General features: G+C 41.6%; 1 protein-coding gene across 1 annotated transcript; it reads left to right on the top strand.

Annotated features, from left to right (window-relative positions):
• Positions 1–991: 991 nt before the first annotated feature.
• Positions 992–24758, top strand: GTPBP4 (GTP binding protein 4). Its single transcript, XM_060782549.2, has 17 exons — positions 992–1101; positions 7181–7351; positions 8209–8312; positions 8843–8979; positions 10502–10602; positions 11021–11113; positions 12883–13074; positions 13177–13242; positions 13878–13967; positions 16091–16201; positions 16370–16447; positions 16537–16588; positions 17639–17739; positions 18103–18300; positions 22649–22714; positions 23543–23686; positions 24530–24758. The coding sequence occupies exons 1-17, from the start codon at positions 1054–1056 to the stop codon at positions 24680–24682; spliced, it is 1905 nt and encodes a 634-aa protein (XP_060638532.1). The 5' UTR covers positions 992–1053; the 3' UTR covers positions 24683–24758.
• The last annotated feature ends 609 nt before the right edge of the window (positions 24759–25367 follow it).

The following is a 25367-nucleotide window of genomic DNA, read 5'->3' as shown; positions in this document are numbered from 1 at the left end:
GTGGGCATCCTCAGAGGTTGTGAGGTCTGTTGGAAACTAGGCAAGTGAGGTTTATATATCTGTGGAATGTCCAGGGTGGGAGAAAGAACTCTTTGTTTGCTTGTGGAAAGTGAGAATGTTGCAATTGGCCATCTTGATTGGTATTGAATGGCCTTTCAGCTTCAAAGCCTGGCTGCTTCCTTTGTTGGGAGCTGTTAGCTGGTTCTGATTCATGTCTGGAATTCCCCTGTTTTCTGAGTGTTGTTCTTTATTTACTGTTCTGATTTTAGAGTTTTCTATCATACTGGTAGCCAGATTATTTTCAATGTATTGTCGAAGGCTTTCATGGCCGGAATCACTGGGTTGTTGTAGGGTTTTTTTGGGCTGTATGGCCATGGTCTAGAGGCATTCTCTCCTGACGTTTCCCCTGCATCTATGGCAAGCATCCTCAGAGGTAGTGAGGACCTCACAACCTCTGAGGATGCTTGCCATAGATGCAGGCGAAACGTCAGGAGAGAATGCCTCTAGACCATGGCCATACAGCCCAAAAAAACCTACAACAACTCCGATTATTTTCATTTTCATGGTTTCTGTTGAAATTGTCTACATGCTTGTGGATTTCAGTAGCTTCTCTGTGTAGTCTGACATGGTGGTTGTGAGAGTGGTCCAACATTTTTGTGTTCTCAAATAGTATGCATTTGGAACACTTTCTGATTCAGGCATTACATTCCCCTTTTAAGTAACTTTCAAATATGATGAGAGCTGGAAAAAGAATGTGCACTTCATCCTCCTGGGCAGCAGGTGGCGTGAAAGGGAATCTTTCTTCCATTTGGATGAAGCAAACAGAGAAGAATGTGCTTATTAAAGTGAATTTAACTCGGAAGGTAGCTGTGTTGAAAGCGGATGTGACTCTATAGAAATCGTAAGTCTATTTTAACAGACAGAAGCCTGGGAGCATTCCTTTTCTCGCGTGCCGGTTTCATCTCGCGAGAGGTGGGAACCCGGAAGTCCCTCCTCCAGGCGCCGCTCTGCCTTTTCCTGCTGGGCCGGCCGTCAGGCGAGGAGGCCGCAGCCATGGCGCTCTACAACTTCAAGAAGATTATGGTGGTCCCGTCCGCCAAGGTAAGGAGAGAGGCCCCTCCACGCTTGGGCCCGGTTTCTAATAGTGCGGCTGGGCCGTCCCCGTGGCTACTGGTCAGGCTTGTACGCGACGTGGGGAGGAACCACGTGTCCCTCTGCGAGCAGGCTTTCCTCCTCGAGGCGCCTTTTAACTCTCAGGCAGAAATCCAACAGGTGGCGCTCGTTCTTTAGAACAATGGATGATGGGACTTGCAGTACCTTCACTCACTTCCTGAAACCACAGTGACATTCATCCAAATACCAATAAAGACCAAACTTGGCACAGAGAGCCCCCATGGCCAACTCAACATTCTGGTGATGTTTGAGGGAGACTATGGATGATGGGACTTGCAGTACCTTAACACACTTTCTGAGACTGCTGTGACCCTCATCCAATGACTGATCAAGACCAAACTTAGCACAGAGAGCCCCCATGACCCTCTCTCCATCCTGGTGCAGTTTGGAGGACGATGGACCACAGATGATGGGACTCACAGTACCTTCACTAACTTCCTGAGACCACTGCGAGCCATATAAATAACTGATAAACACCAACCTTGATATACAATTCCTTTCTCTAATAACCCGGGCAGCGCCGGGTCCCCAAGCTATTGGATGTAGGGAGGAATTACTAATGCAATGAATTGATTGTCGAAGGCTTTCATGGCTGGAATCACTAGGTTCTTGTGGGTTTTTTCGGGCTATAGAGGTAGTGAGGATGCTTGCCATAGATGCAGGCGAAACGTCAGGAGAAATGCCTCTAGAACATGGCTCTATAGCCCGAAAAAACCCACAAGAACCCAATGAATTGATGTTTGGGTACTTAATCAATTTTAATTGATTGACCACCATGGGTGCAACTATCCAGGCCTGGGCCAACTTGGGCCCTCCAGGTGTTTTGGACTTCAACTCCCACAATTCCTAACAGGCTACCAGATGCTGGGAATTGTGGGAGTTGAAGTCCAAAACACCTTTGTACAATCGTGTGTACAAAGTGTAAAACAGAGGACTCAACACACAGCCCTGTGATGCCCCAGTGTTGAGAGCTGATGAAATATGGTGACCTAATCTAATGTTTAGCTGCAGCCCAGCTTTTGCGCTTTCTTCTCTAACCAAGGTGAAAGAAGAAAGCGCAAAAGCTGGGCTGCAGCTAAACATTAAAAAAACGAAGATTACGGCAACAAGAATGATTGACAACTGGAAAATAGAGGGAGAAAATGTGGAGGCCATGACAGACTTTGTATTTCTAGGCTCAAAGATTACTGCAGATGCAGACTGTGGCCAGGAAATCAGAAGACGCAATGTCCAGTCTCGATAAAATAGTAAAGAGTAGAGACATCACACTGGCAACAAAGATCCACCTAGTCAAAGCCATGGTATTCCCTGTAGTCACCTACGGATGTGAGAGCTGGACCTTAGGGAAGGCTGAGCGAAGGAAGATTGATGCTTTTGAGCTGTGGTGCTGGAGGAAAGTGCTGAGAGTGCCTTGGACTGCGAGAAGATCCAACCAGTCCATCCTCCAGGAAATAAAGCCCGGCTGCTCACTGGAGGGAAGGATACTAGAGACAAAGTTGAAGTACTTTGGCCACATCATGAGGAGACAGGAAAGCCAGGAGAAGACAATTATGCTGGGGAAAGTGGAAGGCAAAAGGAAGAGGGGCCGACCAAGGGCAAGATGGATGGATGGCACCCTTGAAGTGACTGGACTGACCTTGAAGGAACTGGGGGTGGTGACGGCCGACAGGGAGCTCTGGCGTGCGCTGGTCCATGAGGTCACGAAGAGTCGGAGACGACTGAACGAATGAACAACAATCTAATCCTCTGGGAATGTCCAGACAAGAAGTCCATAATCCAGGAACAGTTTGAATATGACAGTCAAAGATCCATAAGTGCGAGTGCAGCATTTTCCCAAATGAAGCAGAGAGTGTTTGAGAACCGAGACATCCATAGGGATACCAAGGTGCTTGTCTACAAAGCTATTGTCCTCCCAACCCTGCTATATGCCTGCAAAACGTGGACTGTCTACAGTCATCACATGCAACTCCTGGAACGATTCCATCAGCGCTGCCTCCAGAAAATCCTGCAAATCTCATGGGAAGACAAGCGGACAAATGTCAGTGTGCTGGAAGAAGCAAAGACCACCAGCATTGAAGTGATTGTCCTCTGCCATCAACTCCGCTGGACCAGCCACGTTGTCCGGATGCCCGACCACCATCTCTGTTCCGTTGTGCCTTCCCGGATTAAGAATCCCCATCCCAAGTCCTAGTAGCACTTTAGTACAATTAACGCTGCTGCACACCGTACTTTAATTCCTACGCCCCTCCTGCCATTTTCAGCACTTTAATCATGTACCCCTCTCGCCGGCCGAACCAGTTTTTAATATGTCTTGATGTATTGTTATTGCTGTTTCGCTAATTTTTGATTTGTTTCGCTTTTGATGTTGATTTGCTTTGTTATTACTTGTTATGTTTTCTATTGTATTGTGTGTTGTGGCTCCGGCCTGTGTAAGCCGCATCGAGTCCTTCGGGAGATGCTCGCGGGGTACAAATAAAGTTAATAATAATAATAATAATCTCCCAAAGCAGTTGCTCTACTCCGAACTCAAGAACGGAAAACTGAAAGTTGGTGGACAGGAAAAGAGATTTAAAGATGGGCTCAAAGCCAACCTTAAAAACTCTGGCATAGACACTGAGAACTGGGAAGCCCTGGCCCTTGAGTGCTCCAGCTGGAGGTCAGCTGTGACCAGCAATGCTGCAGAATTTGAGGAGGCACAAATGGAGGGCGAAAGGGAGAAGCGTGCCAAGAGGAAGCCGCCTCAAGCCAACCCCGACCGAGACCTCCTTCCACCTGGAAACCAATGCCCTTACTGCGGAAGAAGATGCAGAGCAAGAATAGGGCTCCACAGCCACATGCAGACCCACAAAAATATTGGAAGACAATCCTCCTTGGAAAACGAGGGATCGCCTAAGCTGAAGCTGATACACACCCACAATATTTTATAATAATAATAAGTAGTACTATTAAAATATACTGTTTTAGTGTTGTAAGCCTCCTTGAGCCTCAAGTTTAGTGTGGGAGGATGGTGTTGAATGTGGAACTGAAGTCTGCAAAAAGCACAGCAACAATGACTTCATTTGTATCCCGGCCCATCTCGCCAGAAGGACTCGCATAGCATCGTTCCCCCATCATTCCAGGTGGGCCTGGACAGTGAGGAGGTGATTACTAATAATAATTTTATTTGTAGCCCGCCACCATCTCCCTGAAGGAACTCGGGGCAGTTCACAGAGGCACTACGAAGTGCTGCACTCAAGACAACAATACATAAGCATATAAATCAATATAAATCTAAAAACAATGAACATACATAAACCCCATCTGATAAAATTTAAAACTCATAAAACACAGTAGAATCTACGACTATAACTGCCAATCTACAAGCAACAAATCAAATGATGATGTTTTTTGGTGATGATGTTTTTTGTTAATGATGGACTGTGAATTATTTTATATTGTGTCTTGTATTCTGAACCTTGTTCTTTCTATGTTGTACACCGCTGTGAGTCTCCCCTTGGCTGAGAACAGTGGTATATAAGCAAAGTAAGTAAGTAAATAAATAAATAAAACAGTCACTGGTCTCATAAAATGGATTATCCTTCTCTGACTATAAAATTACACAAGGTCAAAGGCCTGTCTAAAGAGCCATATTTTTAAACTGGTCCAAAAGGCTTGGAGAGTGGTGGCTGATCTAATATCTTTAGGAAGGGTATTATGGCATCCTCTGTTGGCTTGGTGGGGACACGTGACAGGGCCTTTTCTGTGGCGGCCCCCCGACTTTGGAACGCCCTCCCAAAAGATCTCAGACAGGCCCCCACTCTAGCCGTTTTCAGAAGGAACCTAAAAACTTGGCTGTTCCGTTGTGCCTTCCCAGACTAGGAATCCCCACCCCAAGTCCTAGTAGCACCTTAGCATAACAAATTGTCACTGCTCATCGCACTTTTAACCCTACGTGCCTCCTGCCATTCAGCACTTTTAACCCTTGTACCCCAGTGCGCCGGCCGAACCAGTTTTAATAATGTCCTGATGTATTGTCTTTGTTGTTATTTTGCTTATTGCTTGATTTGCTTAGTATTGTGGTGTTATGTTATTTTGCTTATTGTTTGATTTGCCTTGTTGTTGTGATGTTATACTTTCTACTGTATTGTGTTTGAGGCTTCGGCCTGTGTAAGCCGCATCGAGTCCTCCGGGAGATGCTAGCGGGGTACAAATAAAGTTAATAATAATAATAATAATATATGCAAACCGATGTTTGTCCAATGTGTGTAGAAGGCAAGATATGATATGCTTATAGACCAGTTTTTCAAGGCATTAGTCTTAGGGCTAATGATGTCTGTGGGGTGTTATAGAACCATAGAATTAGAAGAGAGCCACAATTCAACCGTATTCTGCCATTCAGGAAAACACAGTGCACTCCCAACAGGTGACCAGCCTCTTTATACGCCTTCAGAGAAGGGCACTTTATCACATTCCTAGGCAGCATATTCCACTATTGAACAGCACTTACCTTCAGGAAGTTTTTCTTAATGTTTAGGTGGAATCAGAACCCCACCCCCTTCACAATTTGAATAAATTACTCTATTTCCTAGTCTCCAGAGCAGAAATAATGCAGCTTGGGTCCACATTAAGTGATATAGCTCAAGATTATGGAATCCCAAGAATTGTAGTTTGGGAAGGCAATAGCAGTCTTGAGCAGAGATGACTAAAGTGCTTTGATTGTGCTTTTCCTGTATGGAAGGGGGTTGGACTGGATGGCCCTTAACTTCTCTTCCAACTCCATGATTCTACCTGCAATTAGTATTTTAACCAGGGTCTCAGGACTAATAGTATACATGGAGTGCTATGCTAAGCATGAATGGGAATGAGCAACATTGGCAGTGGTAGGACATTGTTTCATCGATGAGAAGGCAACAGTCCATATAACTAATGTGATTTCCCAAGGTCTCTCCCCCCCCCCCCCCCCACACACACACACACATACACACAATCAGTTCTGAATGTCTCCTCCAGGTGGCAGACTCTACTTATCCACTATAACATGGGTTCTTAAACTGTGAGTCCTGACCCCAAGTGGGGTCTCCTCAGCTCAACCTTGCAGTCACAAAAATGGCAACAATAAAATATTTCTGAACACCCATTTTCAAAATCTGTTAGCACCAATGTGCAGTGCTGACTGTTGACTCTGCAGAAAATGCATTAACTATACCCACAAAAATGGAAATTCAGACAGTTTAGCAAGAATGCTGCTTTATTTTCAGTTTTTTTTTTGTTTTATTCCTATTTTATATAACTGCAGGTACTTTTACATTATCTGGGCAGAGGCCAAAAGGATAGTCCATTTTTTGTGGTGGGGAGGGAGTTGAAGGAGAAAAACCATTTTCGCTTATTCCCTCTCCCCACGACAGGGACATAGGTGGGGAGGAATAACAGGAAAATAGAGGAAAATGGTTCTTGCCTAATGGTTCTTCCCTAATGGTCAAAGGATCTTTTAAAAAATACCAAGTCTGCAAACTTTGTGTTTTGTTTGTTTTTTAATGCAATGCAACTGATTTGGTTAGCTCCTGACACGATAAATAAATTTAATTTATACCACCCATATTATTATGGAGCCTCCGGTGGCGCAGTGGGTTATACCCCTGCGCTGGCAGGACTGAAGACCGACAGGTCGCAGGTTCGAATCCGGGGAGAGGCGGATGAGCTCCCTCTATCAGCTCTAGCTCCTCATGCGGGGACATGAGAGAAGCCTCCCACAAGGATGATAAAACATCAAATTATCTGGGCGTCCCCTGGGCAACGTCCTTGCAGACGGCCAATTCTCTCACAACAGAAGCGATGCTCCTGACACGAAAAAAAGCACCACTGTCACACCTTCCTTACCATTGGTGGCACAAGAGTTTTCTCGAAGCCTGCACGGAAAGTAGTGAGATTGACTTAGAGAGACTGCACAACCTGTTATAAGTTGAGCATCCCATATCTGAAAATACCATTTATTCTTAACTGTTGATTGCTGTTTGTTCTTCGATTGTAGGACTTCATAGACCTGACGTTGTCCAAGACACAACGAAAAACGCCTACGGTCATTCATAAACATTACCAAATTCACCGTATTCGTCATTTCTACATGAGGAAAGTAAAATACACCCAACAAAATTACCATGACAGACTCACCCAGATCATCATGGATTTCCCAAAGCTAGATGTAAGTGCGCTTGATGGTTGGCAGTGTACCACAAAGTGTTATTTAAGTGTAGGCTTGTATATTCTGAATAACTTGGGGTTTTTGTGCTAAAATATATAGCAAGCCCTTGGTGTCCGTTATAGTTTGGTTCCAGGATCCTGCACATATTCCAAAAAAAGCAGATGATCAAGTTCCTATTAATAAAATGGCACAAGATGTCGGTATGCCCTGGTCAACAGGTGCAAGGGCAGCAGGAGAAAAGTCTGTGTAAGGAGGGAGAGGTGTACAGACCATGGATCTTAACCACTCTTACTGATCATGACGTTTGCTCAATAACAGTATTACAGTGAGAAAAAAGACTTAAAAGTTAGAGAGAAGAAGTGCTTCTATTTCTTGTACTTTATTAATATGTAAAGTGTTTACAAGTTTTACTGGGTGCTACAAAATAGTTGCCATAATCATAGCTGGGAATGAGATAGCTGCTTTAGCTCTAACAGGAGCATTATGTTAACCTAGTGAATATATTTAACTATCATTCACTGAAGAACTGATTCTCATGCCACATTACAATGTGCTCTTTGAATTTTCGCCTACTTTAAAATGGTTGGCATGTAATTGGAAGAGAAGCAACTCTGATTTCCTCCTGTGACTTAGTAGAACTCGTTTTACAACTCTTTTCATTTCTGACCATATTACCCAGTAATGGTCAAATTCCTAAGACTTTTGCGGGGGAGGATTTATATCCAAGATTATTTTACAAATATCTTATATTTTATTTATCTGGATAAAACGCTAAATATACAAAATATATATATTTATCTGAATAAAACGCTAAATATACAAAATATATATAAATATATATTTGTTTTCTCCCCCAGGACATCCATCCATTTTATGCTGATTTGATGAACGTTCTTTATGACAAAGATCATTATAAGCTGGCTTTGGGGCAAATTAATATTGCTAAAAATCTGATTGACAAGTAAGACTGCAGTTTTTGTTCATATGAAAAAATGCTGTTTTGTCCATTTATAGATAACATCCTTGTTTGTAATCCTGTTGATACTCTGTGTTAACTTAGAAACTACACAAAAGGTTGTGTTTTTTCAGAGATGGTGTTGGTGGTGCCTGAGTGTGATTATTCAGACCACAAGCACATCCACCACTCTCTTTTACTGGCTTGGTTGGTGAGGAGTATCTTACCATTCCATAACACCAGATGTCAAGGCCATGGTGCCCGTTTGTACTACCGTACTCTTGGGCCCCGCACAATTAAACTAATATTCATGTACACTATGCTAAAAATGGTATAAGGTCTTGTGTACACATTCTGCTGGGAGTTATAAAGAAATTGATTCATTAAACATATGCATTTTCTTCAGAATGTATCCCTTTCTGTACCCCTGCTGAAACCTCATCCCTGAGCTCATATATTTGTGGATGGGAAAAAGTAACAGGCTGCATGTTTTTTTTAATACTGATACAAGTTTGACCTCTGTTTTTGTAATGCAGTGTTGCCAAAGATTATGTGCGGCTTATGAAATACGGGGATTCTCTTTACCGATGCAAACAGTTGAAGCGCGCAGCATTGGGACGCATGTGTACGATAATCAAAAGACAGAAACAGAGTCTGGAATACTTAGAACAAGGTGGAGTATATCATATGTAGCAACAGGAGAGTTACTGTTACTATTATTTAAGAAATTTGGATTGATATATGAGGCCTTCCTCCATTTCATTTTCACAACAGTAGGCTGAGAGAAAGTTATTAGCTTTGATACTAACAACTGCATCACACTGACATTTGAAAATTAACTTTAGAAGAAATGTGCTTTGTCTTTTTCCAATGGTAGAGCGTTTATCAATATACTCGATATAAGCCAAGTTTTTCAGCTCTTTTTTTCAGGCTAAAAAAGCCCACCTTATATTCGAGTCAAAGTTATTTTTTATTTTACCCTGTTGTTGTTGTTATTACATTTATATTATTTTACTTTATTATTATTACATTTATTATTTTATTCTCTTTATTGTTATTATTACATTTATTATTTTACTCTATTATTTCTGTTATTATGACATTTCCATTATTTTTCTCTATTATTATTGTAAGGATAGGTAAGCACATTTACATTAAAGGTTAGAATAATGCCGTGGTTCTCAACCTGTGCGTCCCCAAATGTTTTAGTCTTCAACTCCCAGAAATCCTAGCAGCTGGTAAACTGGCTAGGATTTCGAGGGTTTGTAGGCCAAAACACCTGAGGACCCACAGGTTGAGAACCACTGGAATAATTGTTTAATCAGAGTTGGGCCGTCTTATCTTAAATTACAGTTTTATGTAAATATTCAAAAAAAATTTAACCGACTGATGCCTCAATTAATGTAATTTTATTGATATCTATGTTTATTTGAAATTTACCAGTAGGTGCTGCATTTCCTACTCTTGACTTACATTTGGGTTGTCTTATATTCAAATATGTATGATATATTAGAAGCATTGTAATAGTAATAGGAACATTTGTTTGAAGGGAATTGCACCACTGTGAGAGAAATTTCCACAATATCTAAATTTTCTGCAGATTGTCGAGAATTGTTTCCAGTGTTCCAAGATTTCTCCAGATTTTGTTCTTAAATAAACAAAGTTGGAAGCTAGATTTTAAAAAGATAGAAGTAAGGAGTTTCAAAAGCCTTAATCCCATGTAGGATACTTCCACTCCTTGAAAAAATCAGCAGTAAATTACAGTGTAAAATGTTGAAACATTGCAATCATAATGCATACAGTTCTTTTAAATGAGAAAATGTTGAAACATAAATCAGGCAACCAATGAAAAAGAATATATTTTTGATTAAGGACATGTTTATTGCTTGTTTTTTGAGTTTTATTTATTGTTGTATTTGCTATGCTGTTGTTTTATTGATGTGTTGGGCCTTGGTCTCTTGTAAGCCACACCGAGTCCTTCGGGAGATGTTAGCGAGGTATAAATAAAGGTTTGTTGTTGTTGTTGTTGTTGTTATTATTACTATTATTATGTCTCCATAGATTGCTATGGATCATTGTTACAACATTCGCTGCATTATTATTATGATTGCTAAATGACCAATACTATGCAAAAAATGTGTTGTAGCTCTGTGTGTTTCCTTCTCTAAATGTTCTCTAAAAATGTTTTCTCCCAGTGCGTCAACATCTATCCCGATTGCCAACCATTGACCCTAACACAAGGACTCTTCTCTTGTGCGGATACCCAAATGTTGGAAAATCCAGCTTTATAAATAAGGTATGTGGAATTATTTATTGCTTCAGAGACAGATTAAATTACGGTGCAACCCTAGACATTTGTAAAATAGGTGAATCCCACTGACTTTAGTGGCAATTTTGTCTTCCTAAATATGTTTATGATAACAGTCTCTGTTGAATTGAGATTAGTTTGTAGTTTTAATGTGAGAATTGATACTTTAAATGCTTCAGCTGCTAAAGGGATGCTAAGTTTCTCTTTTATGTTATGATCTTTGTAAGAAAAACAAAACAAAAAGTAGGGATTTTCCTTGTCTTTTTTCTGCCCATTGTCCCATAAAAGGAGTGTGATTAAACCACATTGGTTTTGAAACACTTGTTATTAAAGTTGTAGTATGTCTTCTGAAAAAGCTATTTTCTAAATAGAGAGACACTGTAACCAAGAGGTTTTTGTTTTTAAGGTGACAAGAGCAGATGTAGAAGTGCAACCGTATGCCTTTACCACAAAATCTCTTTTTGTGGGACACATGGATTACAAATATCTGCGTTGGCAGGTAAGGTCTTTCACGGAAGCAATTAATTCAGAAGATTTTTTTTTCACAACATTACAAAGGATTGCATTTGTAATATGGACGCTGCGCCTTGGATTTTGATTTGCTATGTGCTGGGTAGTGCAATTAACTCTGGAGCACCGTGTGCCTCATTTGTGCATTTTTTTAAATTTGCCATATTTATACCCTGCCTTCCTCTACCCTAGCAGGGGGACTCAAGGCGGCTTACAATGGCACATACACAGTGCCTCAAAACAACAAATTCACCTAAAATAGGTTAAAAATACAGCATATTTAAAATGGTTAAAATACATTCAAAGTTAAAAGCATGCCATCCAGAGTTCAAGGTCTAAGGCCATTCCAAAGTCAAATTGCACATAATTACGCAGTTATAATATTGATCACACCCCCATTTTCAACCAGATCTTGGAAAATGTACTTCCTTGGTCTGCTACTTGTAATTATTTACAAGTAGCAGCAAGGCCAGCACTTCTCAACCAAAGGATTCTGGAAATTGTTATCCTAAAAGGCAATTTCCCAGGTTGTAGTTGCCAAATCCCAGTGGCCAGTTGGAATCCCTAGTGCAGTGAGACTTTCATACAGGCATGACTCTTTTCCATTTTGGCTGGTCAGACCTAACTCTGTTTTGATGGAAAATCTAATCAATTGATGCCTCTCAGAATCAACCAGTCGCTACTCTCAGTTGACCACTACTTGAGTTATCCATTATTCCTCTAAATTAGCTGTACAAGTAGCAGCAAGCGGAGTCTAGACATATGAGTGGTTATAAGGTTTCCAGGCTTGAGGGTTGTGAAGAAATAATTAAACATTGTACAACAGTATAGGAAACATTTGACTGTTTGAAGCTTTTGGACCTAGGAGTTAATTCTCCAAGCAATCCATTTTGATAGATACACAGTTACTAGGACCCCCTGGTAGTGCAGTGGGTTAAACTTACTGACCAAAAGGTTTGTGGTTCGAATCTGAGGAGTGGGATGAGCTCCCACTGTTAGCCCCAGCTTCTGTCAACCTAGCAATTAGAAAATATGCCAATGTGAATATATCATTTAGGTACCATTTCTGCGGGAAGGTAACTGCGCTCCATGCAGTCATGCCAGCCACATGACCTAGGAGTCGTTTATGGACAACGCCGGCTCTTCGGCTTATAAATTGAGATGATCACCACCTCCCAGAGTCAGACACGACTAGACTTAATGTCAGGGGAAACCTTTACCTTTTCACAGTTAGTATAACTTCATAGCCTTTATAGTTTTTCTCTGTATTTTCATGCATCCTTTTTGTACCATTGGCTTTACAGAGGCATTACATCTTTTCACTGAAACAATAGTGCCTTCCCACTTTGTCTTTCCAGTTCCTTGGAGTCATTTGTTACATTCTAAAGAGATATAGTGATCAGTTTGCTTGCTTCAATTTCTCTAACAAAGTATTTGCCGGGTATTGGTAGTCTTGTGCTTTTCACATTTATTAGGAAGTAAGTTCCATTAAATTCAGGACAGGAACCATCAATACTATTGTATCTGGTTGTCGGGAGTAAGAAACCAATCTTTTGTTGTACTCTGGACATGATTAATGCTGTATTAATTAATTTTAAGCAGTCCTGTTTCTATGTATGGGTTAAAAGATGCAGTATAAATGTCCCTTCGTTGTTGTTGCAGATCTGTATATTTTCCCGGGCCATGCCCATATCTGATTCATGACTTAGCAATGTATGTGAGCTTAAAAGATCTTCATTCTTCCTGCCTTCATTGCAGGTAGTAGATACCCCTGGAATTTTGGATCATCCTTTGGAAGAAAGAAACACCATTGAGATGCAGGCAATAACAGCCCTTGCCCATCTTCGTGCTGCTGTTCTGTTTGTCATGGATATATCTGAACAGTGTGGGCACAGTTTGGAGGAGCAACTTGAACTCTTTGGGAACATTAAACCACTGTTTGCCAATAAAGTGAGTGAGGATTTTATTATTTCAGCAGAGTAATTTTAATTTGATATAAAATCTCATTTGGAGGCTTAGTTGTGTATTTGTTTTCTTTCTCTCAATCTGTAGCCTCTTATAATTGTGGCAAATAAATGTGATGTGAAGAGGATTTCCGAACTTCCTGAGGACAAGCAGGTAGGACGTTTACACAGGATAATCATCATCATCATAAGTTACCTGCCTCTCCCTGCAGCTTGAGGCGGAGTATAACAACATTAAAACAACAGATAAAACTATTTCTGTTTTGATGTGTTGTAAACTGTTTCTATTTTGCATGTAATACTGACATTGCAGAATAGATCCATTCCCAGCTGCAATCTAAGCATGGGCTTAGGTCAACTTCCACACACTAACTAGAAGTTTTATCTTTATTTGTAACTTCTCTCATTTCTCATATTTGGTCCTGCTGAAAATCCACTTCTTTAAGCAGTTACGCTATCAGTCTATGACATGCATGTTTCATGTTTTGAGAAAATTGTAGAATAGTAAGCAGTCTATTTTGGGCAGAATGCACTGAAATTCAACTTTTTTCCCGTAATATAGAAGTACTCCAACTTTTTTTTTATAAATATGCAAATACTGATACACAACAGAACACTCATGGAGCTTTTGTAGTGGTCCTTATGTTATTGTTTATTTCATGTTAACTCCCAACCATTTTAATGGAATCTTTGTCATTTCCATTCTATGAAAATCATTTATTTATTTTTTTTGTAGAGATTGTTGTATTTAATGATTTAATTTGTTTTTGTTTGTCTATTATGTTTTAGAAAATGTTAGCTGATTTAGAAGCAGATGGATTCCCTGTAATTGAGACAAGCACCCTTACAGAAGAAGGGGTTATTCAAGTCAAAACAGAAGTAAGTGTTCATTTTATATGAACTTAATGAAGAGAGAAGTGTTTTGGACATGATATGCAACTCTCAGTCTTGGGCAGATGTATAATACACGTGAAGACTGTTTCCCATTCTTAGTTGAGAAATGCTACATCTAATCTCTAAAAAGACAACATAAAGTACAGTAGAGTCTCGCTTATCCAACCTTCGCTCATCAACGTTCTGTATTATCCAACGCAGTCTGCCTCCTGCCCAGATCCACTGGTGTTTCAATACATTGCGATGTTTTGGTGCTAAATTCGTAAATACAGTAATTACTACATAATGTTAGCATGTATTGAACTGCTTTTTCTATCGATTTGTTGTAAAACATGATGTTTCATTGCTTAACTTGTAAAATCATAACATGATTTGACGTTTGATAGGCTTTTTCTTAATCCCTCCTTATTCAACATTTTCGCTTATCCAGTGTTCGGCCAGCCCATTTATGTTGGATAAGTGAGACTTTTACTGTAAGTCAAATACCATGATTTGGTAGGAAAGCGAGGTACAAGCTGAATACATTAATGTGAACCTCTGCTGATAGTTCCATATAATTCTAATAAACCCCTGCTGCTAGGCATTAGGAAAAAGTAACACAAGTTTCTGACCTACATGTTTTGTTTTGTTTTTTACTAGCCAGTCTCTGACAATTGTCCCATTGTTAGTCTCGTATTCTATTCTTCCTTACCTGCTCCTTTGAGGCAGGTTTTAACTTGCCAGAGTCATGTGGCTGTTAATCAGCCCATATGAGGAGATGATGACAAATGAATATAGGTTTTCAAACCTGCCATGTAACAAGCTGCAAGGCACCTCTTTGGATGTGTCCTTCAGAGGTAGTTGCTATTAAGCATTTTAATAACTGCACTGTTTGCACACGAATCCAGTATTAGTCACTTCTGGAGGACCAACCTTATTTCCATTTGAACTGCGTTTGACCTGGAAAATTCCTAGTTGTGAATAGCCATATTTTATATTGTTGTTGATGTTTAAAATATGTGATTTTCATTTCTTTCACAAAAGAAAAATAGGGAGACTTCGGTAAATTTAGTACAACAGTTTTCCTGGATGTACGTGCTTCAGATCTACAAACTAGACTGAATGATATATTTACTGTATTTGGATGGCTACTTCTTCACTGAATACACACACACACATATATTGGGGGGGGGGGGGGGCTGGAGTTACACTTTAAAAATGTACCTGTTCCAACTTATATACAAATTTGACTTGAGAACAAACCTTCAGAACCTATCTTGTTTGTAACTTGGGCTTGCCTGTAATGCTTTTTTTGTGACCTGCCTCTCCCCAACCCTTGAGGTGAGGTACAATATTGTTAAAACACACCGATAAAACATGATACCATTAAAATACATACAAATACATTGAACAAAGATTGAAACACCAAGGATTGAAGCACCAGTTACTAATACAACATGGCTCCCCTTGTGGCTTAATTTGGTATTTTGAAATCCAGGAAACATATTTAAATATACCCATGTTGGCCATACAACAAAATAATACCAGATGGGAGATGAGGGTGCCAATTCTCCAGTTTTGAGGAGTGGAATTCCAAGCCTGAGATAGGGCATCTGTACTGTAGAATTAACAGTTTGGTCCTACTTTAACTGCCTGTACTTTATCTAAACTGTGAATGTGATTACTGGTTTGAGAGCTGTGACTTCCTTGATTATTTCCTCCTGTAAATAAATGTGCAGGGCCTTTCTTCGTGTGTTTTATCAGCATGTTTTTTATTTATTTATTTATTTATTTATTTATTTATTTATTTTGGTTGCTTCTACCCCGCCCTTCTCACCCCGGGGGGGGGGGGAGGGGGGACTCAGGGCGGCTTACGCAAGCGAGGCACAATTCGATGCCCGCATTACATACAGCAAAGAACAACAACATCAGTTAACGACACTAATTATAGCAATAAACAGCAATTAACAGAACAGAATTATTATCAGCAAAAACAACCATAAAACCAGTAAAACCAGGTAAAAACAATAAAAGCAATACAAACCTCATTGCTGGTCAGCGTTTCACAATCTCATAGTTTACGTTCCAATTTCCATGCCACACTAATTAACATTATGTGTCTTTTCCAGGCTTGTGACAGATTGCTGGCCCATCGTGTTGATACCAAAATGAAAGGAAACAAGGTGAACGATATACTGAACAGGCTTCATTTAGCTGTTCCAACCAAAAGAGACACCAAGGTTGGTTTATGATTGCTGACCATTATAACCTCTTTTTAAAGTGTGTGTATGCAATTTTCATATCATGAGAAATACTATGTTGCTTGGCCATTGCTTGTTTTGTGGTAGGAAAAAAAAATGCAAAACGTGGTTTCTTGAGCATAATCTGATCTCATTTTTAAATCTTAGGAAAGACCTCCTTGTATCCCAGAGGGGGCCTTGCTGCGCAAAAAACGTATGGAAATTGATGTGCCTAAAAAGAAACTGGTAAATATATCTCTTGGGGTAACAATAGCAAACTTCTTGTGAACAATATATAAGGAAGGCCTTTATTAATGATGTGTATTTCTTTGCAGGAGAAAGATATTGAAATGGAAATGGGCGAGGACTATATTTTGGATCTTAAGAGTAAGTGGCAACAGTAATCTTAACGTTTAGAAGTTTAACTAGATTTAGGCTGTAAATCATATGCACACTGACCTGGGAAAATGTCTTCCCTTTGGGAAGTGCGGGGGGGGGGGGGGGTTTAAAAATCATCATCATCATTATTATTATTTGATACACAACAAGAATAGTATACAGCAAACAAGAACACTGTGCTAGCTTTTGTATTTGATCACACATCAGACACTTCCCAACTGTCTAGGACTGTGTGATGTATCGGCGAATAATGCATGCAGATCTGAGTAGGGTGACCTTTTGCAGCTGGCAGCTGGTAATTTTGTCAGTGTCGATTTTTTTAAGTGCAGGCCAAGGTCTTTAGGCACCGCACCCAGTGTGTTGACCATCTTTACTAGATTGTGCCAGAGTCTTTGCAGTTATCATCATCGTCGTCATTATATCCAAGTAGACATGGATAGGATTGCAGTGTTTGCTTTGTTTTTCTGGCAGCAGGAGGGAAAATAATCTGCAACTCAGACTGTATCTGTAGTCTTTGCTGTTCTTCTATTGAGCTATGTTAATATTTCCTTCTAAATTTTGATTGGGAACTGTTTCCTAATTGCAGGTAGGCATCTGTGTTGAAACATGAAAAGCATCCTATGAACTTTGTTGCTATGTATAACATCTGTTTCCTTAGGCCCCCCTATACTGCCACATAAAATCCATATTATCTGCTTTGAACTGGATTATATGATGGTGTAGAGACCCATATAATCCAGTTCAAAGCAGATAATGTGGATCTGGATTATATAGCAGTGTAGAATGGGCCTTAGTCTCTTCAAATGGGGAGTATTGAGTCATAATAAAACTTAATTTTGTAGTATCTTAATGCATCTTGTGGTTCAGGGATGGCTACCGACCTAAATCAGATACAGCAAATTGATGACCACTTGGAAGTGTGTGCAGTTTACTTATTGTAGTGTGTAAATACTTTCTCTCATATTCTGGTTGATACATTTGGAAACTGGAAGATCTTTTAATCAGTATCTTTGCCTTTTGGTGCTTTTTTTCTTCTAGAATACTGGGATCTAATGAATCCATCTGAAAAATATGATCTAATACCTGAAGTATGGCAAGGTCATAACATTGCTGACTATATTGATCCAGATATCATGAAGGTAAGCGTTATTGTGTGCTTTAATGCATTGTTGCATGTCATTAGGTTTACCATTTATAAGATTTCAGTCTATGCATTTCTTACTTGTTCTCTCTTGAGGCCATGAGTACTTACAACACCATTTATTACCAAGGAAAGCAGAAAGCCAGTCAGTTGAAACTATTGCTGTTCTTTTCTTCATTATCAAGGATTCTGCTTATGCCTCTTTTTGGCTCGGGATGTGAGAATTATAATAGGGGATCAGTGTGATGAGTATGAACTCGCTCAAAGGCTAAAGTGAAAGTATCTGTAGTGAAGAAACACTCAAGAATGGACATTGTCTTTTAAAAAAGTTTCTAATGCATTATGTTTTAACTCTTTAAAGAAACTGGAAGAGCTGGAGAAGGAAGAGGAGCTAAGGCAAGCAGCTGGAGAATATGACAGCGATTCAGAAAGTGAAGATGAGGAAATGATGGAAATTAGAGAACTGGCCCAACAGATTCGAGAGAAAAAGAAACTGAAAATCCTGGAGTCCAAAGAGAAAGATAAACAAGGTCCCAAGATGCCTAGAACAGCTAGAAAGGCAAGTATAACTACTCTGTTGAGACATGACTGTGGTTGAGGGATTAAGTACTGCTCGGGTTTACATATTTAGTTATTCATGTTGCCATGGTGAAGAATGTCAGATAAACCAAAGAGGAGAAACATTATGCCCTGGGGCAATAATAAGCCTGCTAGTGAGTCAGAATGAAAAGAATGAGTGCCTCCTAGGAAGATTTTAAAATGTTTTCAAACATATCAGTTGGAATGGGAATTATTGTTGGGCAAGTGGGCTTATTAACAAAAGACTTTCTACATAAATGTATAGCAGAGTAACTTATTAGCAGCAGCGTGACTCAGCACCAGTAGCCCAAAGTGATAAAAAGAACAAAAACACACAGACCAATGTTATCTCTTCCATAGGAGACCTTTCTTTGTAGTAAAATAACATGGTTGCACTATTTACAACAACAAGGTTTCCACAACAGAAATAAAGTCCTTTATACTTCCATACTGGGCTTCTTCCTCATGTAGATAAACAGCTTCGCTCTCACAGAGCCTCCTCTCACACCAAAATTTCATAGGAGCCTCATACAGTAGCCTTCACACATAGCAGCCTTTATACTGGAGCTTTACACACGAGGCCTTTAACCTGGAGCTTCTCTCACTGAAGCTTCTTACACCAGACCTTCTAACACTTGGACTGCTAATAAAGGCCAACCTCACACTGTGAGGCCTACCTCACAGACTGAGACCTTTCTCCCATGGAGGTTTACCTCATACTCCTCAGAACGACACTAGCTTTGGCCCACTAACTAACAGGCTTCGGCCTACAACATTAGTAACTCCAACTCGGTCTCCTGATATGGTGAATTGGTGTAACCAGGTCGGCGGTCCCCCCGGATTGAAGGTGGTGCTGTTGAACGCCAGATCTGTCAATGGCAAAACAGCTTTCATCCAGGATTTAATCCTGGATGAACGGGCAGATCTGGCGTGCATCACGGAGACCTGGCTGGACGAAGCTGGAGGTGTGAATTTGACCCAGCTTTGCCCGCCAGGTTTCTCCGTGCAGCACCAACCAAGATCCGGGGGGCGGGGAGGCGGGGTTGCAGTGATCTATAGAGACTCCATTCTTCTGACCAGGGCCCCCATCCCGCAGTCAACAAATTTTGAATGCGTCCACCTGAGGGTGGGTGACCGGGACAGATTAGGGATTCTGTTAGTGTACCGTCCACCTCGCTGCACTACAGACTCCCTGACTGAGCTAGCGGGGGTGATCTCGGACCTGGCATTGGAGTCCCAGCGGCTGCTTGTGCTGGGGGACTTCAATGTCCACGCCGAGACCACCCTATCGGGAGCGGCTCAGGACTTCATGTCTACCATGGCAACCATGGGGCTGTCCCAACAGGTATCTGGCCCCACCCACAGTGCTGGACATACATTGGACTTGGTTTTCTGCCAGGGATGGGAGGAAGGTGGCGGTGTTGAGGAGTTATCCATCTCTCCGTTGCCATGGACCGACCACCACCTGGTCAGCTTTAGATTAACTGCACCCCCTAACCTCTGCAGAGGTGGAGGACCCATTAAGTTGGTCCGCCCCAGGAGGCTTATGGATCCGGATGGATTCCTGACGGCTCTTGGGGAATTTCCTGCCGCCTCGGTTGGTGATCCTGTTGATGCCCTGGTCGCTCTCTGGAATGGGGAGATGACTAGGGCAATAAACACGATTGCTCCAGAACGTCCCCTCTCAAGTAGCCGAGCTAAACCAGCTCCTTGGTTCACTGAGGAGCTGGCAGCGTTGAAGCGAAAGAAGAGGGAACTAGAGAGCGTGTGGCGTTCGAATCCGAGCGAGCCAAATCGAACACGGTTTATGTCCTTCTTAAGGGCATACGCCGCGGCAATAAAAGCCGCAAAGAAGACCTTCTTTGCGGCCACTATTGCGTCTGCAAAGAACCGTCCGGCTGAACTGTTCCGAGTTGTCAGAGGCCTGTTAAAACCCACCATTCAGGATGGGTGCCCTGATGACTCGGCAGCTCGCTGTGAAGCCTTTGCTCAGTTCTTTGCAGACAAAGTCGCTTTGATCCGCTCTGGTCTGGACACCATATTAACGGCAGTCTCTGAGGATGTAACACGAGCATCTGCTTGTCCGGTTTTGATGGATTCATTTCAATTGGTTCAATCCGAGGATGTGGACAAGGTGCTTGGAGGAATGAGAGCTACCACATGCATCCTAGACCCCTGCCCATCCTGGCTTCTGAAGGAGGCCAGAGGGGGATTGGCCGAGTGGGTGAAGGTGGTGGTTAATGCCTCCCTCCGGGAAGGCATCTTTCCAGCCAGCTTAAAGCAAGCTGTAATAAAACCGCTGTTGAAGAAACCATCACTGGACCCCACTCAATTCGTCAACTTCCGGCATGTTTCCAATCTCCCCTTTTTGGGCAAAGTCCTGGAACGTGTGGTGGCCTCACAACTCCAGGCATTCTTGGTAGACACGGATTATCTGGATCCGGCACAGTCTGGCTTCAGGCCGGGGCACGGTACTGAGACAGCCTTGGTCGCCTTAGTGGATGATCTGCGCCGGGAGCTCGACAGGGGGAGTGTGTCCCTGTTGGTGCTTCTGGACCTCTCAGCGGCCTTCGATACTGTCGACCACGGTATCCTTCTGAGACACCTCGCGGGAATGGGTCTTGGAGGAACTGTTTTACAGTGGCTCCGCTCATTCCTCGAGGGTCGGTCTCAGAAGGTGTTACTGGGAGACTCCTGTTCAACCCCACAACCTTTGTCTTGTGGGGTTCCTCAGGGCTCAATATTGTCTCCCATGTTGTTTAACATCTACATGAAGCCGCTGGGTGAGACCATCCGGAGTTTCGGAGTGCGATGTCATCTGTACGCGGATGATGTCCAACTCTGTCACTCCTTTCCACCTGCTACTAAGGAGGCTGTCGAGGTCCTGAACCGGTGCTTGGCCGCTGTAACGGTCTGGATGGGGGCGAACAAATTGAAATTGAATCCAGACAAGACAGAGGTACTCCTGGTCAGTCGCAAGGCCGAACAGGGTATAGGGTTACAGCCTGTGTTGGATGGGGTCGCACTCCCCCTGAAGACGCAGGTTCGCAGTTTGGGTGTGATCCTGGACTCATCGCTGAGCCTGGAGCCCCAGGTTTCGGCGGTGACCAGGGGAGCATTCGCACAGTTAAAACTCGTGCGCCAACTGCGCCCGTACCTTGGGAAGTCTGACTTGGCCACGGTAGTCCACGCTCTGGTTACATCCCGTTTGGACTACTGCAACGCTCTCTACGTGGGGTTGCCTTTGAAGACGGCCCGGAAGCTCCAACTAGTCCAATGTTCGGCAGCAATGATACTAACGGGAGCGGAGCGCAGGGAGCATACAACTCCTCTGCTGCACCAGCTCCACTGGCTGCCGATCTGCTACCGGGCTCAATTCAAAGTGCTGGCGTTGGCCTTTAAAGCCCTAAACGGTTCTGGCCCAACTTACCTATCCGAACGTATCTCGGCCTATCAGCCCGCCAGGACCCTAAGATCTTCTGGGGAGGCCCTGCTCTCTATCCCGCCTGCTTCACAGGTGCGGCTGGCGGGTACGAGAGACAGGGCCTTTTCTGTGGTGGCCCCGCGGCTATGGAACGCCCTGCCCTTGGAGGTAAGATCAGCCCCTTCATTGATGATATTCCGAAGAAGATTGAAGACCTGGATGTTTAAGCAGGCATTTGGTTAACCCAATGCAACGAATGGTAACTGACTAAAGGACTGGCAACATGGATGACGAACTGGATCACGTTTTTAGTTAAGAGTCGAACTGGATTGGTATTGATGTATGAATTGTGTTTTTATGTTTTTTATGTTTTTTATGCTTTTAACTTTTTTACTGTTGATTGTTAGATTATGTTGTAAACCGCGTTGAGTCGCCGGCTAGGCTGAGAAACGGCGGTATATAAATATAGCAAATAAATAAATAAATACTCGCTATGCTCAGAACGACACTAGCTATGGCCTGCTGACTCTTTCAGTGCTTGACTCACACTTTTGTCATTAAAAATATGCCAGTTAATTTTCAATATTTCTGACAATTATGGCCTTGTCATGTCTGTATGATTGCAACTCCCAGCAGCCCCATTCAACATAGTAAATGGTGAGGAATGCTGGGAATTGCATAAAAATATCTGGAAGGAGATGATTTCCACTCAGTATTGGTTTCCTGCAGTTTGCCTATGCAAAATCACAGGATGGAAAAGGGCAGTGGTCAGGGGTGGAGAAAGACATAATTGCTGATGTGGGATTTTCTTATTGTGTTGCTTCCTAACTTCTTTCAGGGCCATTTTTTAAAAGAAAAAATCTAGTTCATTATTAGAAATATAACTAATTCTTTGTGGCTTCAGGTTCAGCGTAAGGCATTGGAGAAAGAGATGACTGGTCTTGGGCTAGACATGACTGGCAAAAATGATGTAAGTTCCAATTCTTCTTACTGCTTTTCGGGTTTTGATTTCTCTAAGCAATGCTTTTACTATTTCTCATTTTTATTGTCCTGCTTCCATTTTCTGCAGTTGGAAATAGAGCCATTTTAGATTAATAATTGGATAAAAAGCAAGCTATTTAATTAGGAAAAAATCAATAAGGGTAGCTATAATAAAGATGCATAGCATTATTTATTACATTGAGATTAGGGAGATTTTTTCCTGCTTCCCGCAACACTAAAATGTGGGGTTATTTCAAACAGAAGATAGCTTTACAAGGGAAATCATATCAATTGATGGGAGAGTAAGTCTACTAGTTCATAATTTCTGTATACTAATCCCTGGATCAGAATTGCCATGCCTCTGAATACAAGCTACCGAGGCCAGAGTCTAGAGCTATTGCTTTTCATCTCTGAATGACAATTGTGAAACAAGAAGCTAGATAATAATCTGCCTTTCCCATCTAGTATGGCTCATCTTACATTTATTTGAAATCCTGGTTAAGGGACAGTAGAGTTTGTCATTATAAACACTTGGTTTTTCTGTCAAAAGTCAGAAAAACTCACGTGATTTTAAATAATTGTTCCTATAATTGATGTTTTAATTGATTTGTTTTAATATTTTTTATTATATATTTGTTGTTTGGCATTGACTAAATGCCTGTTGTGAAGCTGTTCTGAGTCCCCCTTCAGGGGTTAGAAGGACAGGGTACAAATACGTAAAATAATAAAGAATAATAACTGCCTTGGCAATCGTGTTTGAGCTGCTTAGTGTCTATTAGAAGATGGGGACATCTCATTGGGCTGTCTTGATTTTTAGGCACATTATGTAACTGAGTCAAACAGATCCCGGAGTGTTACCCGTAAACGTAAACGAGAAGAATCTGTGACACCGACATCTTTAGCACGAAGTCGCAGCTCCTCCCGTACGCCACGAGACGTATCTGGTCTTCGAGATACAAAGGTTTGTCCCAGTTTATTTACACTAGTAAGATTTCGTTAGGAATTACAAATAGGCATCTTATGCTGTTCCAACTAAGCAGAAGCTGGGGTGTGTTATTGCAGGGTGATAATGATTTTTTAATGTGTTAACAGCTGTTCTAATGTAGGTTTGAACAATCTTTCTAACCCCCTAAATCTACATGTTTATACTAGCTTTGGAGCACATGGATATAAAAGTGTGAGCACATGCATTTTTGCACTTCTTTTGCACAGTAAACTGGTAAATCCCATTGAACATAACAGATATTTTTGTGACAAAATAAGTACAGGATTGCATTTGGTGACTGAAATGTAATCTTTAGCTGACTGATCACCAGTGGTTGTTGTTAATAGGTATAGACTGGGTCCTAAGAGTATCCCAACTCTCCTTTATGGGTGTAATGAGACATTCCTGTTCACCTGTCGGAAGCATTACCGTCAGTGTGTGTACTGTATCAGATCCCAGGCAGAAAAGATTAGGAAATGAGGTATATGTGGCTATGATTCATTTACAGGTTTGAAATAAGCAATAAGAGCTTAACGTGTACATACATGTTTAGATGTTGCAAAGATGTGACTGTTATTTCAAAAGACGCGATCCCTTTATATTTTGTAATTGAGACTGTTGCCTCATTCCATTTTTAGCTGCCTCAAGCCCAGCTTAGAGAAGAGTGTGAATAACTAGGATACTTTGTATATATCTGTTCTCATTTGTGACTTTAAATATTCATCTTCTGTTTAGTCTGCAGATGTTAATAGATAATGATGCAGTATTTTTTTGGTTCTTATACGCATGGATGTTGAACAATATTTTACTTTTACATAGATGGTGAAGAAAACTAAAACCATGATGAAGAAAGCTCAAAGGAAAATGAATCGGTTGGGCAAGAAAGGCGAAGCAGACAGACATGTCTTTGACCTTAAACCTAAACATCTATTTTCTGGCAAGAGGAAATCTGGCACAACACAACGAAGATAAATGGCTCCTGGGTAGAATAAGGAAATGGCACTGCTTTTTACTTATTCAAATAAAACAATATATTTCAAACTGCAAAGATATTTTTGTCTTCCCTATTTAGTGCTTGAGGTTTGACAAGTCTGCTTTATAGGGGTTCTATTCTGACTGAATTTGCTGTTCAATTTGGTTAACATCAGCTCTATTATAAGTATATATTTCGTTTTGAACATTTGATAACTGTACTATTTTAATCTAGACACATAAGTGAAAAGTGTGGATGTGGCGGAGGTGTCCACTTACACAGTCAGCCTCCCGCCTCCACAAACAGGCTACAGTTCTCAGTGCTGAGGAGCCACCAAAAGCACTCCTTCTAAGGACATTGCAGGTTACAGTGAGCCACATACCAGGGTTCCTCCCTCTCCCTCTCTCCCTCTCTCTCTCTCTCTCTATTGTTGTGGAATTTTCATGATCCTGTCCACTTTCTCTCCCTTAACATTTTCCTGTGGCACACAGCAAACAGAGGAATTGATCAGCAACTGAACGGGGGTTTGGTGGACAAGATAGAAGGTGTAGTTCACCCTGCATCAAGACACAGCACTGTGACTCCCACCGACAACAGGCCTGGATCACATTTGGCACACAGGACCCCCATGACCAGTTGATTTATAGGAGTTGTAGTTCACCTGCATCCAGACAACACTGAACC

The sequence above is a fragment of the Anolis sagrei genome, chromosome 6 (assembly GCF_037176765.1).
Source record: "Anolis sagrei isolate rAnoSag1 chromosome 6, rAnoSag1.mat, whole genome shotgun sequence".
Classification (NCBI taxonomy): Eukaryota; Metazoa; Chordata; class Lepidosauria; order Squamata; family Dactyloidae; genus Anolis; species Anolis sagrei.
The sequence above is the reverse complement of the archived record's forward strand: the minus strand, read 5'-3'. Positions and strand labels throughout refer to the sequence as shown.

Coding starts and splice junctions, on each gene's coding strand:
- GTPBP4 (XM_060782549.2), top strand. CDS start 1,054: ATGGCGCTCTACAACTTCAAGAAGATTATGGTGGTCCCGTCCGCCAAG. Junction 10,603..11,020: donor AATCCAGCTTTATAAATAAG/GTATGTGGAATT, acceptor TTTGTTTTTAAG/GTGACAAGAGCAGATGTAGA. Junction 22,715..23,542: donor ACATGACTGGCAAAAATGAT/GTAAGTTCCAAT, acceptor CTTGATTTTTAG/GCACATTATGTAACTGAGTC.